Source organism: Theropithecus gelada, chromosome 10 (genome assembly GCF_003255815.1).
Source record: "Theropithecus gelada isolate Dixy chromosome 10, Tgel_1.0, whole genome shotgun sequence".
NCBI classification, from domain to species: domain Eukaryota; kingdom Metazoa; phylum Chordata; class Mammalia; order Primates; family Cercopithecidae; genus Theropithecus; species Theropithecus gelada.
In genome coordinates, this window is record NC_037678.1 from 33,846,267 (window position 1) to 33,858,142 (window position 11,876).

An 11,876-nucleotide genomic window follows, 5' to 3' on the forward strand; every position below is an offset into this window, starting at 1 on the left:
CAGGACTTACTGCTTATCACCTGTTATGCATTAAATTGCTCCCCAAAAAGGTATGTTGAAGTCCCAGCCCTTGTGGCTCAGAATATGATCTTATTTGGAGTTAAAATCTTTGCAAATGTAATTAGTTATGTCCATATGAGGTCACATTGGCTGGGCACAGCACTCTCATGCCTGTAATCCCAGCATTTAGGGAGGCAAAAACATGAGAATTCATGGAGCCCAGAAGTTCGAGACCAGCCTGGGCAATATAGCGAGACCCCATTCTCCACGAAAAGAAATACAGATGAGGTCACACTGTAAGAGAGCAGCCCCTGGTCCAAAATGCCCATGTCCTTACAAGAGGAGGAGCCACAGACACACAGCAGGTGGAGTGGGGAGGTGTGAAGGCACACAGGGAGATGCTGCATGCAAGAAGGTCAGCTAGGAGGAATGAGTCTACAAGCCAAGGACCTCCAGGAAGTCAAGGCCAGGCACTAACAGAAAGGCCTGGAGCAGACTCTTCCCTACAGCCTTTGAGAGAGCATGGCACAGCCACCACCTTGATCTTGGACTCTGGCCTCCGGCCCTGTGAAAGAATGAGCTTCGGCTGCTTTGAGTGCCCAGTGTGTGGTGCTTTGCCACAGCAGCCATAGGAAGTCCACACGGTGCTGCCATAGGGATCTGGGGCTGCAGATCCCCATGTGGGGCTGGACATGTGGGGGAACAGCCACCACATCCCTGGTAGGCCCTGGCGCCGCGCCCTCGCTCCCTGTCCCCTTTGGGGTTGCACAGGCTTACCTGCTGCCCAGAAAGCCCATGGCCAACTCAGCCAGCTCACCCTCCACCTCCTCCTGGCTGAGCATCATTCCCGGGGCCTTCCATGGCAGAGGGTCCTCTGGGTTCAGTGGGGCTGGGAAGTCTTGAAGGAGCATGTCCAGGAAGCCTGGGGTCTCCTCAGCTCCACTGGCCATCTGGCTGCTCTTCTGTGGGGCTCCAGAGGACATGCCCAGAGCATCCCAGGGGCCTGCAGCTGGGCCAGGGCAAGAGGGTCTCCAGGCTTCACCCTGGGGAGAAATGTCAGAGTCAGCAGAATCAAGGGGCCACGGCACCAGCAATGAAGGTGCCCAACTGCAAGCACCACGTAGCAGGTACATGGCCTCACGGTTCAGGGCCACTAGTAAGTGGTGGGACAACCCTGGCCGCTGTCCTGACATGAATCCAGATGGGGACTTGTGGGCATTCAGAGATCCGGTCTCAGGAGATGGTGCCAGGAGCAGCAGCTGGGTGGACGTTGTCAAGGAGAAGTGACAAGAGGAGGAAGACTGCTCCTGGCAGAAGGTGGCCAGCATGGCCAGAGACGAGCAGCACAGGGATGCTGAGGCCAGGCACTGAGGCAGGTGAGGGGGTTCAACCTGATCGCGGGTCCCGAGAAGCCAGCAGGGCTCTGAGGTGAGGGAGTGAAGCCACCAGGTCTGTGAGCCTGGATGTGGTGACCAGATGGTAGGAGGGACACCTGCTGGGGCTCTAGCAGCATTCAGGGGAGGAAAGACAAGAGCCAAGATGCAGGAGGCCGGCCCAGGGCTATTTTGGAGACAGGCCAGAGTGGGAGCAGAAAGGGATCCCCAGAGGCTGCTGGGGCCACCCAAGAGAAGCAGAGGGTTAACCTGGGACAGACAGGAGGTGCTCTGGGACACCATCGAGCCTATTCAATGCTCTCTAATAGGAGGAGGGAATTGTGAGCCTAGAATGGCTCAGGCCTGCTAAGCCCTGGCTGGAACAGGGGCACTGTGGACAGACCCAGGCGCTGACCCCACTGTGGGGCATGTGGGCTCTTCCTCTCTAAGTCCTTAGGAATGCCCAGAGCTGACCAGTCCTGTGAGTTGCCCCTAACACCCCAAGAGCCAGGACAAGCCCCCATTTCACAGATGAGAACCTCAAGGTTTGGAGAGGGGTAGTCCCTTGCTTGAGGTGTCAGGAAGGAAGACAGGGCTGAAGAGGGATCCCAAAGCCTGTGCCTTCACTCCCTCACCTGTTTCTCTCTCACCGGAAAGAGGCATATGGTGCCTCAGAGCCTCCTTGCAGTTGGCTCTGGCTCTTCTTCTCTCCCAACTCAGAATCTCCACAGTTGCCTCCCCAGCCTGCCTGCCTGGCCTATACCCAAACAGTTCTCGAGCACCCCCCCTCCATGTTCTTTGCATCGTCCCGGGGATTCACCTCCAGGTCCCACACCTGGGCCTCCCTGCCAGCACCCGCTCAGCATAGACCCTTCTCTCTCCTGCCCCCTTCCCCTCGGGTGCCTGACCCCTCCAAACCCTCCCACAGTGGGGACTCCACTTTGGGCTTTGTCTAACAGGCAGGCTGGGAAAAAACTTTCTTCAGCGAGTCCTACGCAGTAGTGGATGAGACTGAATACAGAAAAAAGTAAAAAAGAAATCCTACACAGTTACTAAGCTGGGGAGAAAAACTGCGTTCTTCTATGGTGACAAATGGACATGAGACTGAGGAACACCCCAAATTCTAGGGTGGAGAATTTGGGGAACGGTTTCACAGCCCATCACCTCCATGAGGACTTCCATGTTCTGAAAACTGAATGAAGGAGGCAAGGAGAATCTTCTAGAATCATCAGTCTTAGAATAGCCACAGACTCTGCCTACAAACTTTGCTAAAAGGACGGCTGCGACAGGGGCCTGAGGTGCAGGATGCAGAGAGTGGGAAGTAAGAGATGCAGGGAGCTCACAGCCCACAAAAGGGCTGTCCTTATCAGGAATTGCTAACTTGAAACAAGCCTTCTGGAAGCCTAAAGATAAAAAACACAAAAGAAAATGGGGCGGGCAGAGCGAAAGATCCCAGCATCAAGTCTGATCAATGAAGGATTTGGAATGCAAGGGGTGAAGGGTGGTAAATTAACAAAACACAAAACCCCTCTCTTCTTTTAGAGGCAGGAATTGAAAGGTAATTTAAGTAGACACATACAAATAATGTAGAAATAGGGATGCTTGCTACTGAAGGTTCTGGGGATAGACTGAATTCATTGTTAGGGTTCACATTTACTCACAAGGAGTAAATTTAATGTAGCCCAGGTTACAAAAGGCAAGCAGGTAAAAAGATAAAGAACATAAAACAATTGGTGAGGCGCTGTGGCTCAGGTCTGTATCTCAGCGCTTTGGGTGAGGCAGGAGTGCTTGAGGCCAGGAGTTCAAGACCAGCCTGGGCAACATAGTGAGACTGCCACCCCCCCACCCCCCATCTCTACCAAAAAAGAAAGAAAAAAGAACACAAAACAAATAAGGAAAAATCACTCTGAGAGGAGGAGGGACACTGACATTCAAACCACAAAGGGAAGACTTTGTGAGCTGGAGAAATAAGCAGAGGCTGGGAGCCCTAGTGGGTCAATGAGGAGGCGGCAAGGCCTGCCAGCCATGCCCCAGCAGAGCTGCAAGGCATTTGAAGATGGCGTGAATTTCCCAGCAAGCTTGGCTGCCCTCAAGCAGTGAAAGCGGCCAAGGGCCCCTCTTCTGCCTGGCACTGCCCTGGCCCCCTGGAGCTTCTGGGTGAGAAATGTGAACAATGCAGAGCTGCCCCCAGTAACTGCCAGTGCCTGGGGCCTCCGCCCACTCCCTTGCAATTCCAAGTGATCTGGACGCTCTGTCATCTCACCACAAAATGTGCTCATGTGAATTTATGATTAGGATCCAAGTGAGAGGACAGCATGCTTCCTGCTACAGCACACAGAGGGCCCCCCTGGAGAAACCCCTGCCCACAGTGTAAAGCCCCACAGTCAAGGGCAGAATTCAAGACCCTTCACTTTCACCCCACTTGCTGGTGACGTCTGCTGGACATTTTGGGATGCAGATGCCTCCTTCTTGCCTCCTGACCTTGGGGTACTCTTTCCTGTGCCGGGAGCTCCTCCCCACAATCAGCCTATTCCCTCAGGGAGGGGGGCCCTTCCTGTCTGCACTGCAGACCCTGATTCACTGTGGCCACCTGCTGCTCTCCCTGTGCCTTGTGCCCGCTACCCGCACAGGCCTCAATGGTGCCTGTGCCATGCGTGCTAAGTGAGGTCTCAGGGGATGTGATGATGCCTTGTGCGAAGCTCTGTCTGCATCTGTAGAGGGGACGGGCTGGCTTACTCTCAGGGCCTGTGCCAATTGCCTGCCCTTGTTAGAAAGGCAGGGTGCCCAGGGCCATCTTGCTTGCTGGGGACCAAGCGCCCTTGTTTCTGCATCACCAACCTAAGGCAAGGGGTGAGGAGAGAAACCAGGACACAGCTTTCCCTCCCTGGAGCCCAGAAGCCGAAAGGGACAGGAATCATTTCCTTTTCCCCATAAGCTCCTGAATCTGAGGTACACCAGGGACATCCGGCAGGAAGGAGAAATTCCTCACCCAAGGGAAACCAGAGGCAGCCCTGGGAGTGCCAGGAGGGGTAGGGGACAGTGCCGTGGTTCTTTGAGGGATCAACTGGAGGAGACAGCATCAGGAATGGCGTGGAGGCCGGTGGCAAGCCGCAGGGAGGAGTCAGGGCTGGGAGAGCACCAGAGGTGGCAGGGCCTGGTGCCAGGCTTTCCTGACCAGGGCACACCAGTGAAAGATTCGGAGTGAGAGGGATGTGTGCATGTGCCTGTGCAAGTCACCAAGAGTCTGGGGTGGGCATGGGAGGGACAATGGACTCCTGCCTCCCAGTGCTGCCTGCCTGGACCAGTCTGGCCAAATGCAACTGGCAGCTGGTTCCTCCTGGATCAGGGCCCCTCTGCACACCAAATGGGTGCTCACCCTCCAAGAACCTATTGAAGGTCTCACACAGGTGGGAAATGGCAAAGCAAACTCATTGGGCAGCAGCTGCAGGGGTGGGGCTGACGGTGCTGCCAGCTGCCATCCACCCCTGCTCCGAGCACTCTTCCTGGGATGGTTTTTAGCCTCCCAACAACCTCTTGTGGTTATCCCCACTTCACAGGGCAGGCTGTAGCAGAAGAGCTAAGGAACTTGCCCAAAGTCCCAGGGTGGGGTTCATGCCGGAGAACCTGGGCCCTAACTGTGAAGACACCCGGGAAGTCATTCTGACTCCTTCTTTCCCTGACCTGTCCCTCATTGGCCACCAACTCTGGGCTTTGGCTCTCTCATGGCTCCTCCTTCCATTTCTGTGTCCCCCTGACCCTAGGGCAGCCCCTCTCCTCCTTGTTTTGTGGTGTCCTCCTTCCGTTTTGCCTCCTGATATCTCTCGGATCCTTCCAGGCTTTGCTGAAATCTCCACACCTTTGGATCCAGCATGCTCTCTCTCATGTCTCTATGGCACTTTTGCTCACATCTGACTTGTAAAAAGTTTTCTTTTTATGAAATTTAAAATATTTATTTTCCTCTAGTGCATTAGTTTTGACTCCTAAGCTTAACGAATGCAGGGTTTAACAACCAGTTTTTTAGGGAACACAGAAAAAATACTTAAGTCTTGCTTAACTGCAGAACCGGGGTAATGAAAAAAAAACAACAACCAGTAATCCTTAGAAAAGGAAACTGCATCACTATGGTGTAACAAAACTATCATATTCACTGTTAACTGTTTTTTTTTTTTTTTTTTTTTTGGAGACAGTCTTGCTCTGCCGCCCAGGCTGGAGTGCAGTGGCGCAATCTCCACTCACTGCAAGCTCCGACTCCCAGGTTGAAGCGATTCTCCTGCCTCAGCCTCCCTAGTAGCTGGGATTACAGGCACCTGCAACCACGCCCGGCTAATTTATTTTTGTATTTTTAGTAGAGATGGGGTTTCACCATGTTGGCCAGGCTAGTCTCGAACTCCTGACCTCAGGTGATCTGCCCACCTCAGCCTCCGAAAATGCTGTGATTACAGGTATGACCCACCACGCCTGGCCAACTTTCTCTTTCTACCAAAGCAGATTCTTACTCCTTTATTCATAACTACTGATACTAGTTAAATGTAAATCCTTCTAGATGTTTTCCTACATATATAAATTTTTTTGTTGTAAAATATACATACCATGTATCCTTTTAACCACTTGTAAATGTACAGTTCCATGGCATTAAGCACAGTCACACTGTTGTGCAATGACCACTTTTTACAGGCCTGACTTTCTTGATAGACTGTAAGCTTCCTGCGGTCAGAAAGTCCACAATGGCCCTTTGTGTACAGCAGGTGGTATAAGTGTGATGGCAGAGGGAAGAGTGACTGGTGGGTGGCATGGGCTGAGGAAGCTACATCACTCTGAAGGGTGCAGTGGGCAGCAGTGCCGGGTCTTAAAAGACTCGGTTGGCTTCAGGTGGTATCCTTTTTTTTTTTTTTTTTTTTTTGAGAGGGAGTTTCGCTCTTATTGCCCAGGCTGGAGTGCAATGGTGGGATCTTGGCTCACCGCAACCTCCGCCTCCCGGGTTCAAGCAATTCTCCTGCCTCAGCCTCCTGAGTAGCTAGGATTACAGGCACCTGCCACCACGCGTGGCTAATTTTTGTATTTTTAGTAGAGATGGGGTTTTGCCACACTGGTCTGGAACACTTGACCTCAGGTGATACGCCTGCCTCCGCCTCCCAAAGTGCTGGGATTACAGGTATAAGCCACCGCGCCCAGCCTTCAGGCGGTATCTCAAAGGAATTCCACAAATGAACTTGTGTAGAGGTTCATGGCTTTCAGAAAGGCATTCATTTTGTTTACCTCTTACAACTACGCTGAGAAGTACATACTGTCAGGCTACACTGCAGACGAAGAAATAGGTTCTAGAAGGGCAAGCACCCATTTAAGGTCTCACACAGGTGGAAAGGGCAAAGCGAACTCAATCAAGGTCTCTGGATGCCAGGTGCCTTTGGTACTTCCACCTCGCGTGCAGGAGGAAAAGAGCGAAATTTGACAACAGAAGAGACTGGAGATGGCCTCAGAGTGCTGGCCGGCCCCACTTTCTATCCCCCGTGGTGAGAGCTCATCTGGGCCCAGGGAACTTGTCCCGGGGAATGCCACCACGACATGTGTGACTCTGTCCCGCAGCGTGGAAGGCTTCGAAGGAGCCCGCCACCATGCAGTGGACCTCACCGTGTGTCAAGCCCTGTGCTGAAATCCCTGCAGTCGGAGCCAGTTCTTCCTGTTGCAGACAGGTTCAGGGGCTTGCCTGACCGAACCCAGCGGCAGTGTGCCCGGCCTCCGCGCCTGAGGCTCTGGCTCACAGACCTGTGGCTGAAGCCGCTGCAGCCCAAGCACTTGTGCAGCTGACGCTCGCTTCACAGACGCTCGGGAGGCCGCGGGGCAGGGGGCCCTCAGGCAGAGACTGGGCCCCTGAAGGTGGAGGGACTGGGGGCATATGGGGCAACGTGCCGGCCTAGAGGCTCCTGGGGGGTGGGGAGAGGCCAAATCTCGGAAAATGGGGCGCGTCCCCCCTCAGCACCCCATTCTGTCTCATAGCCCTCGGTCCCTACCAGGCCCTCGGCTCGGTCACACCCCCGCCGGCCCCCCAGTTCTGCCCTCTTGGCTCGCCAGCCCCCCAACTCCCAGCCTCGGATTCCTCAGGTCCGCAGCGGCCCCTCTTGCTCCTCGGACCCCCGCATTGCACCCCCGCACCGTTTGGGGGCCCCCATGTGAGCCTCGTCTCGGCCTCCTTGCCTCCCCAGCCCTCTGATTCCATCCCTCCGGTTCCTCGGTCCCATTTCACCCCTGTGCGCCTTGGGCGCTCGCCTGACCCTCGTCCCAGCCCCGTCAGCCCTCTAATTCCGTTCCCCCAGCCGCCTCACCCCAGATCTCCGCGGGCCTCAGCAGTCTCCTCGCCGCTCCGCGTCCAGCAAGCTGCTGCCGGTCGGCCCCGCCCACTTCCCGTCCCCGGCCGCTGCGGGCGCAGCGCAGGCGCAATCGGGACTCCAAGCTGGCGGGGCCGGACCTCTGCTGCCCCCTGGCGGCTACGCGGACCGTGACTGCGGCCCTTTAGTGGTAGGCGAACTGCGGCTCCACCTGGGCTCCGGAGCCGCCCCAGTCACCGGCCTCTTGCTTCTCTTCTGCAGCTTTGGGTGGGCGGCTGGATGGGGAAAGCAATCCCTAGGTCACAGCGCCCAGAAATGAAGCAACTTGTGCCGTCAACAGCTGGTACATGACAGCAGGGATGCAAATCCAGACTGCCTAGGCAGGCTCATCCGTCAGGGAAGGGGGCACAGTCCCCGGCCTATTGTGAGTTGTTTGTTTCCACAAACCTTAAGGCTTTTATCTTTCCATTCTGGAGGTCAGAAGTCCACTTAGTCCCAGTGGGTGAAGATCCATGAGTCGGCAGAATGCGTTCCTGTCTGAGGATTCTAGGAGAGAAACTGTTCCCCTGCGTTTTCCAGCTCCCAGGGGCTCCCCGCATACTTTGGCTGGGGCCCCTTCCTCCAGCCTCGAAGCCAGCAATGGCCAGTTGAGCCTTTCTCACACTGCCACCTCTGGTTCCCTCCTCTGCTTCCTTCTGCTACTTCTAAAGACCCTCCAGATGCCACTGGGCTCACCCAGATAATCCAGGATCATCTCTCTACTTTAAATCAGTTGATCAGCAACCTTAATTCCCCTTTTCCCCGTAATTTTTTTTGGAGACAGAGTCTCACCCTGTCACCCAGGCTGTACTGCAGTGGCATGACCTCGGCTCACTGCAACCTCCGCCTCCTGGGTTCAAGCAATTCTCCTGCCTCAGCCTCCTGAGTAGCTGGGACTACAGGCGTGTGCCACCATGCCCGGCTAAATTTTTTGTATTTTTAGTAGAGACAGGGTTTCACCATGTTGGTCAGGCTAGTCTCAAACTCCTGACCTCAAATGATCTGCCTGCCTCGACCTCCCAAAGTGCTGGGATTACAGGTGTGAGCCACCATGCCTGGTCTGCCATGTAATCTAACACAGGCACAGGTATAGCACATGAACATCTCTGAAGGGTCATTCTTCTGCCAACACAGAGGCTCATGGAAATACTCTTTTTCTCTCTTTTTAGAGACAAGCTCCTTCTCTGATGCCCACACTGGAGTGCAGTGGCATGATCATAGCTCACTGCAGCCTCAAACTCCTGGACTCAAGCGAGCCTCCCTTCCTGCCTCAGCCTTCCTAGTGTCTGGGACCACAGGCAAGCACCACCACGCCCAGCTGATTAAAAAATTTTTGTAGAGATGGGGTCTCACTATGTTGCCCAGGCTGGTCTTGAACTCTTGGGTTCAAGTGATTCTCCTGCCTCAGCCTCCCCAAGTGCTGGGATTATTGGTGTGAACCATCACACCTGGCCAAAATATTTTAAAGGCAGAAGAAAGAAACCTTTAAGTAAAAAAAAAAAAGGTTTTAATATATATTAATATATTCATCTTTATACTAATGCAGTTGTAAAGTATAATTTTTTAAATGGAGGATGGGACGCCCAGATCTTCTGTGGCCCTGCCCACCTGGCCTTCAGGTCCACAGGCCTGTGTCCTTGCCAGGAATGAATGTCTCTGGGATGCTTCTCTAACAGGAGCAACCTGGAGTGGGACCAGTAACCTGGAGAACTAGCAGCTGGGTGATTGGAAAGGAAACCATCTGGGGTGGGGTTGGATCTGCAAGGCAAGAGGTGTCTGGGCAGAGACAGCAGGGCTGGGACGGAGAGTCCTGCCTCATCCTACTCTCCTGCTCACTCCTTCCTAGATCCTTGTCAGGGCAGTAACCATGAGCAAGGCTTGAGGCTACTTCTTTTTTTATTTTATGTTTTTTTTTGAGACGGAGTCTCGCTCTGTCGCCCAGGCTGGAGTGCAGTGGCCGGATCTCAGCTCACTGCAAGCTCCGCCTCCCGGGTTCATGCCATTCTCCGGCCTCAGCCTCCCGAGTAGCTGGGACTACAGGCGCTGCCACCTCGCCCGGCTATTTTTTGTATTTCTTAGTAGAGATGGGGTTTCACCGTGTTAGCCAGGATGGTCTCGATCTCCTGACCTCGTGATCCGCCCGTCTCGGCCTCCCAAAGTGCTGGGATTACAGGCTTGAGCCACCGCGCCCGGCCTGAGGCTACTTCTTATAAACGGTGGCCCTGGGCACATTCCTTAGCTCACCTGAGCCTCAGTTTCTTGATCAGAAAAAATGGGGACAATAGCAACCAACCTATCTCAGAGGGCTGTTGTGAGACCCTGGGCCACTGTTTCTCAAAACTGCCCCTGAGATCACCTACAACAGAATGGCTGTGGGGTGAAGTTTGAGAAGCGCAGCACAGGTGAGGTGGTGCGTGGGGCAGGCCCTCCCACACGGTAAAGTGCAGTAAAAGCTGATATTCCCGCAGGCATCCTCAGAGGGGGCATACTAGACTCTTGAGCACTGATTCCATTTGAGATCTGCGGCTTAGAGAGGACAGCAAAGTGAGGCACCACCAGGAGCTTGTCCCTATGGGCCAAGGACGTGTCTGGAGATGACTCCTGCCTTGTGGCGCTGTCAATGCCTCACTGTCCGCATTCCATCACGCCTCAGCTCCTGGCTTCCACCCTGGTGAAAGGAATCGTTCAATATCACCCACCCAGCCACAGACGCTTCTCTGCTTCTCTGGCAAGGCTGCACCCCTGGCTAGGTGGGCAGGGCCAGGGGCTCCTTGAGCCAGTCTGCAGCCACTGACCTCTCCAGCCTCCAGGGCAGAGGTACAGTCCCATGGAGCGTGGCTGATCTGAAGGCAGTTCTGGCCTAAAAGGGGCCTTGTCCCTTCCTTGTCCTCATTGCTCTCAAGGCCAGGTTGGCAGCAGTAGCAGCAGGGTTGGATGCTACCGGATGGGAGAAGGTGAATGGACTCGGAGTGCAGAATCAAGCTGCGGACGCCAAGGGCCTTGGAGGGTCATGTACAAGGGACAACTGCAGAGGAAAATAAAGGAACACTTTGTGATTAGCCCGCCTCTGGCTGAAATCGCAGTGCAGAAGCATAGTAAGGAAGGACTGGGTGGTCTGGGTTTAAGGCCTAAGAACCGTCTCCGCTCCTGTAAGCCTGAATTAGCCCTGTAACCTAAGGGTCCTGGAGGTCCTAAAACCTTCTGCAGAGAAGGCTCCAGGTCCACTGGGCCTTGTGGGTGGAAGAGCAGTCACAGCCCTGCACTGGGGACGTAACAGGTGTGGCCTTGCTAGGGCCCCAGAATCGGACCAGAGTGGGTGGGAGGGGGCAGAAGCTCCGAGAGCACCCCCTCCTTCCTGAAGCCTGTACCTGTCAGACACATCCCAGGACCCATTATGTGGTTCCCCATGTCTCTGCGTATTTTCATTCAGCTTCGAGTAGCTCTCCAAACTGCGTTCCAGGGAACCCCCGTGTTAACCTGTGAGGGCCTCCAGGAAGGGGGTCCAGGTGGGGCACGCTGGGCGGGCTCTGGGTTTCTTTACAGGAGCTCTCATATACGTCCTGGTGTGGCCTGGGAATCTACTACTGAGTTGGGGGCGGGGTCTGAGTCCGAAACATTCCTGACCTGCCCCTCAAAGAAAGGTCCCACTGAACAGTCTGGAACGCTGTTTTGCTGAGCTCCTGTCACCACTCAATGAGGCACGGGTGGAGTGTGGAGGGAGTTTCCAACACACAGTGGACCCCGCACAGGTGTCTCTCCTCGGGTGGTTGGGGAGGGAAGCACAAGAAGGCACTGAGGTCAGAGCGCAGCTGCCACCAGCACCTGGCACCACAGGGCAGTCTGGCCTACAGGGTATTTTCTAAACCTGGTATGTGAATGGGTTCCATGGGGCACCCAGCTGCCTCTAAGACAATAAGGGCTTGTTGTGAGAATAGGAATTGCAACAGGCCCCAGGAAGCTGCCAGACGCACACGGGCACCACGTACAGGGCTTCTCAGAGACGAGAGCAGGGGATGGAGAAGCGTGGGATCAAGAGGGTAGCCCTGAGCAGGGGGCTGAAGCGAAGACCAAGGGGATTCATGAGCCAGATCCAGGGAGGGGGTTTCCCAGCCCCGCCTGCTCCACTACACTCCTCTCCTGC

General features: G+C 54.8%; 1 protein-coding gene across 1 annotated transcript in view; it reads right to left on the bottom strand.

Moving 5' to 3' along the window:
- Positions 1-7,796, bottom strand: part of PPM1F (protein phosphatase, Mg2+/Mn2+ dependent 1F) — a 33,083-nt gene extending 25,287 nt beyond the window's left edge. Inside the window, exons 1-2 of the mRNA XM_025398809.1 lie at positions 7,694-7,796; positions 778-1,043 (exon numbers count right to left, since the gene is read on the bottom strand). Coding sequence (XP_025254594.1) covers positions 778-983 — 206 coding nt within the window. The 5' untranslated portion in view covers positions 984-1,043; positions 7,694-7,796. The remainder of the gene's footprint in view (positions 1-777; positions 1,044-7,693) is intronic.
- Positions 7,797-11,876: the final 4,080 nt, after the last annotated feature.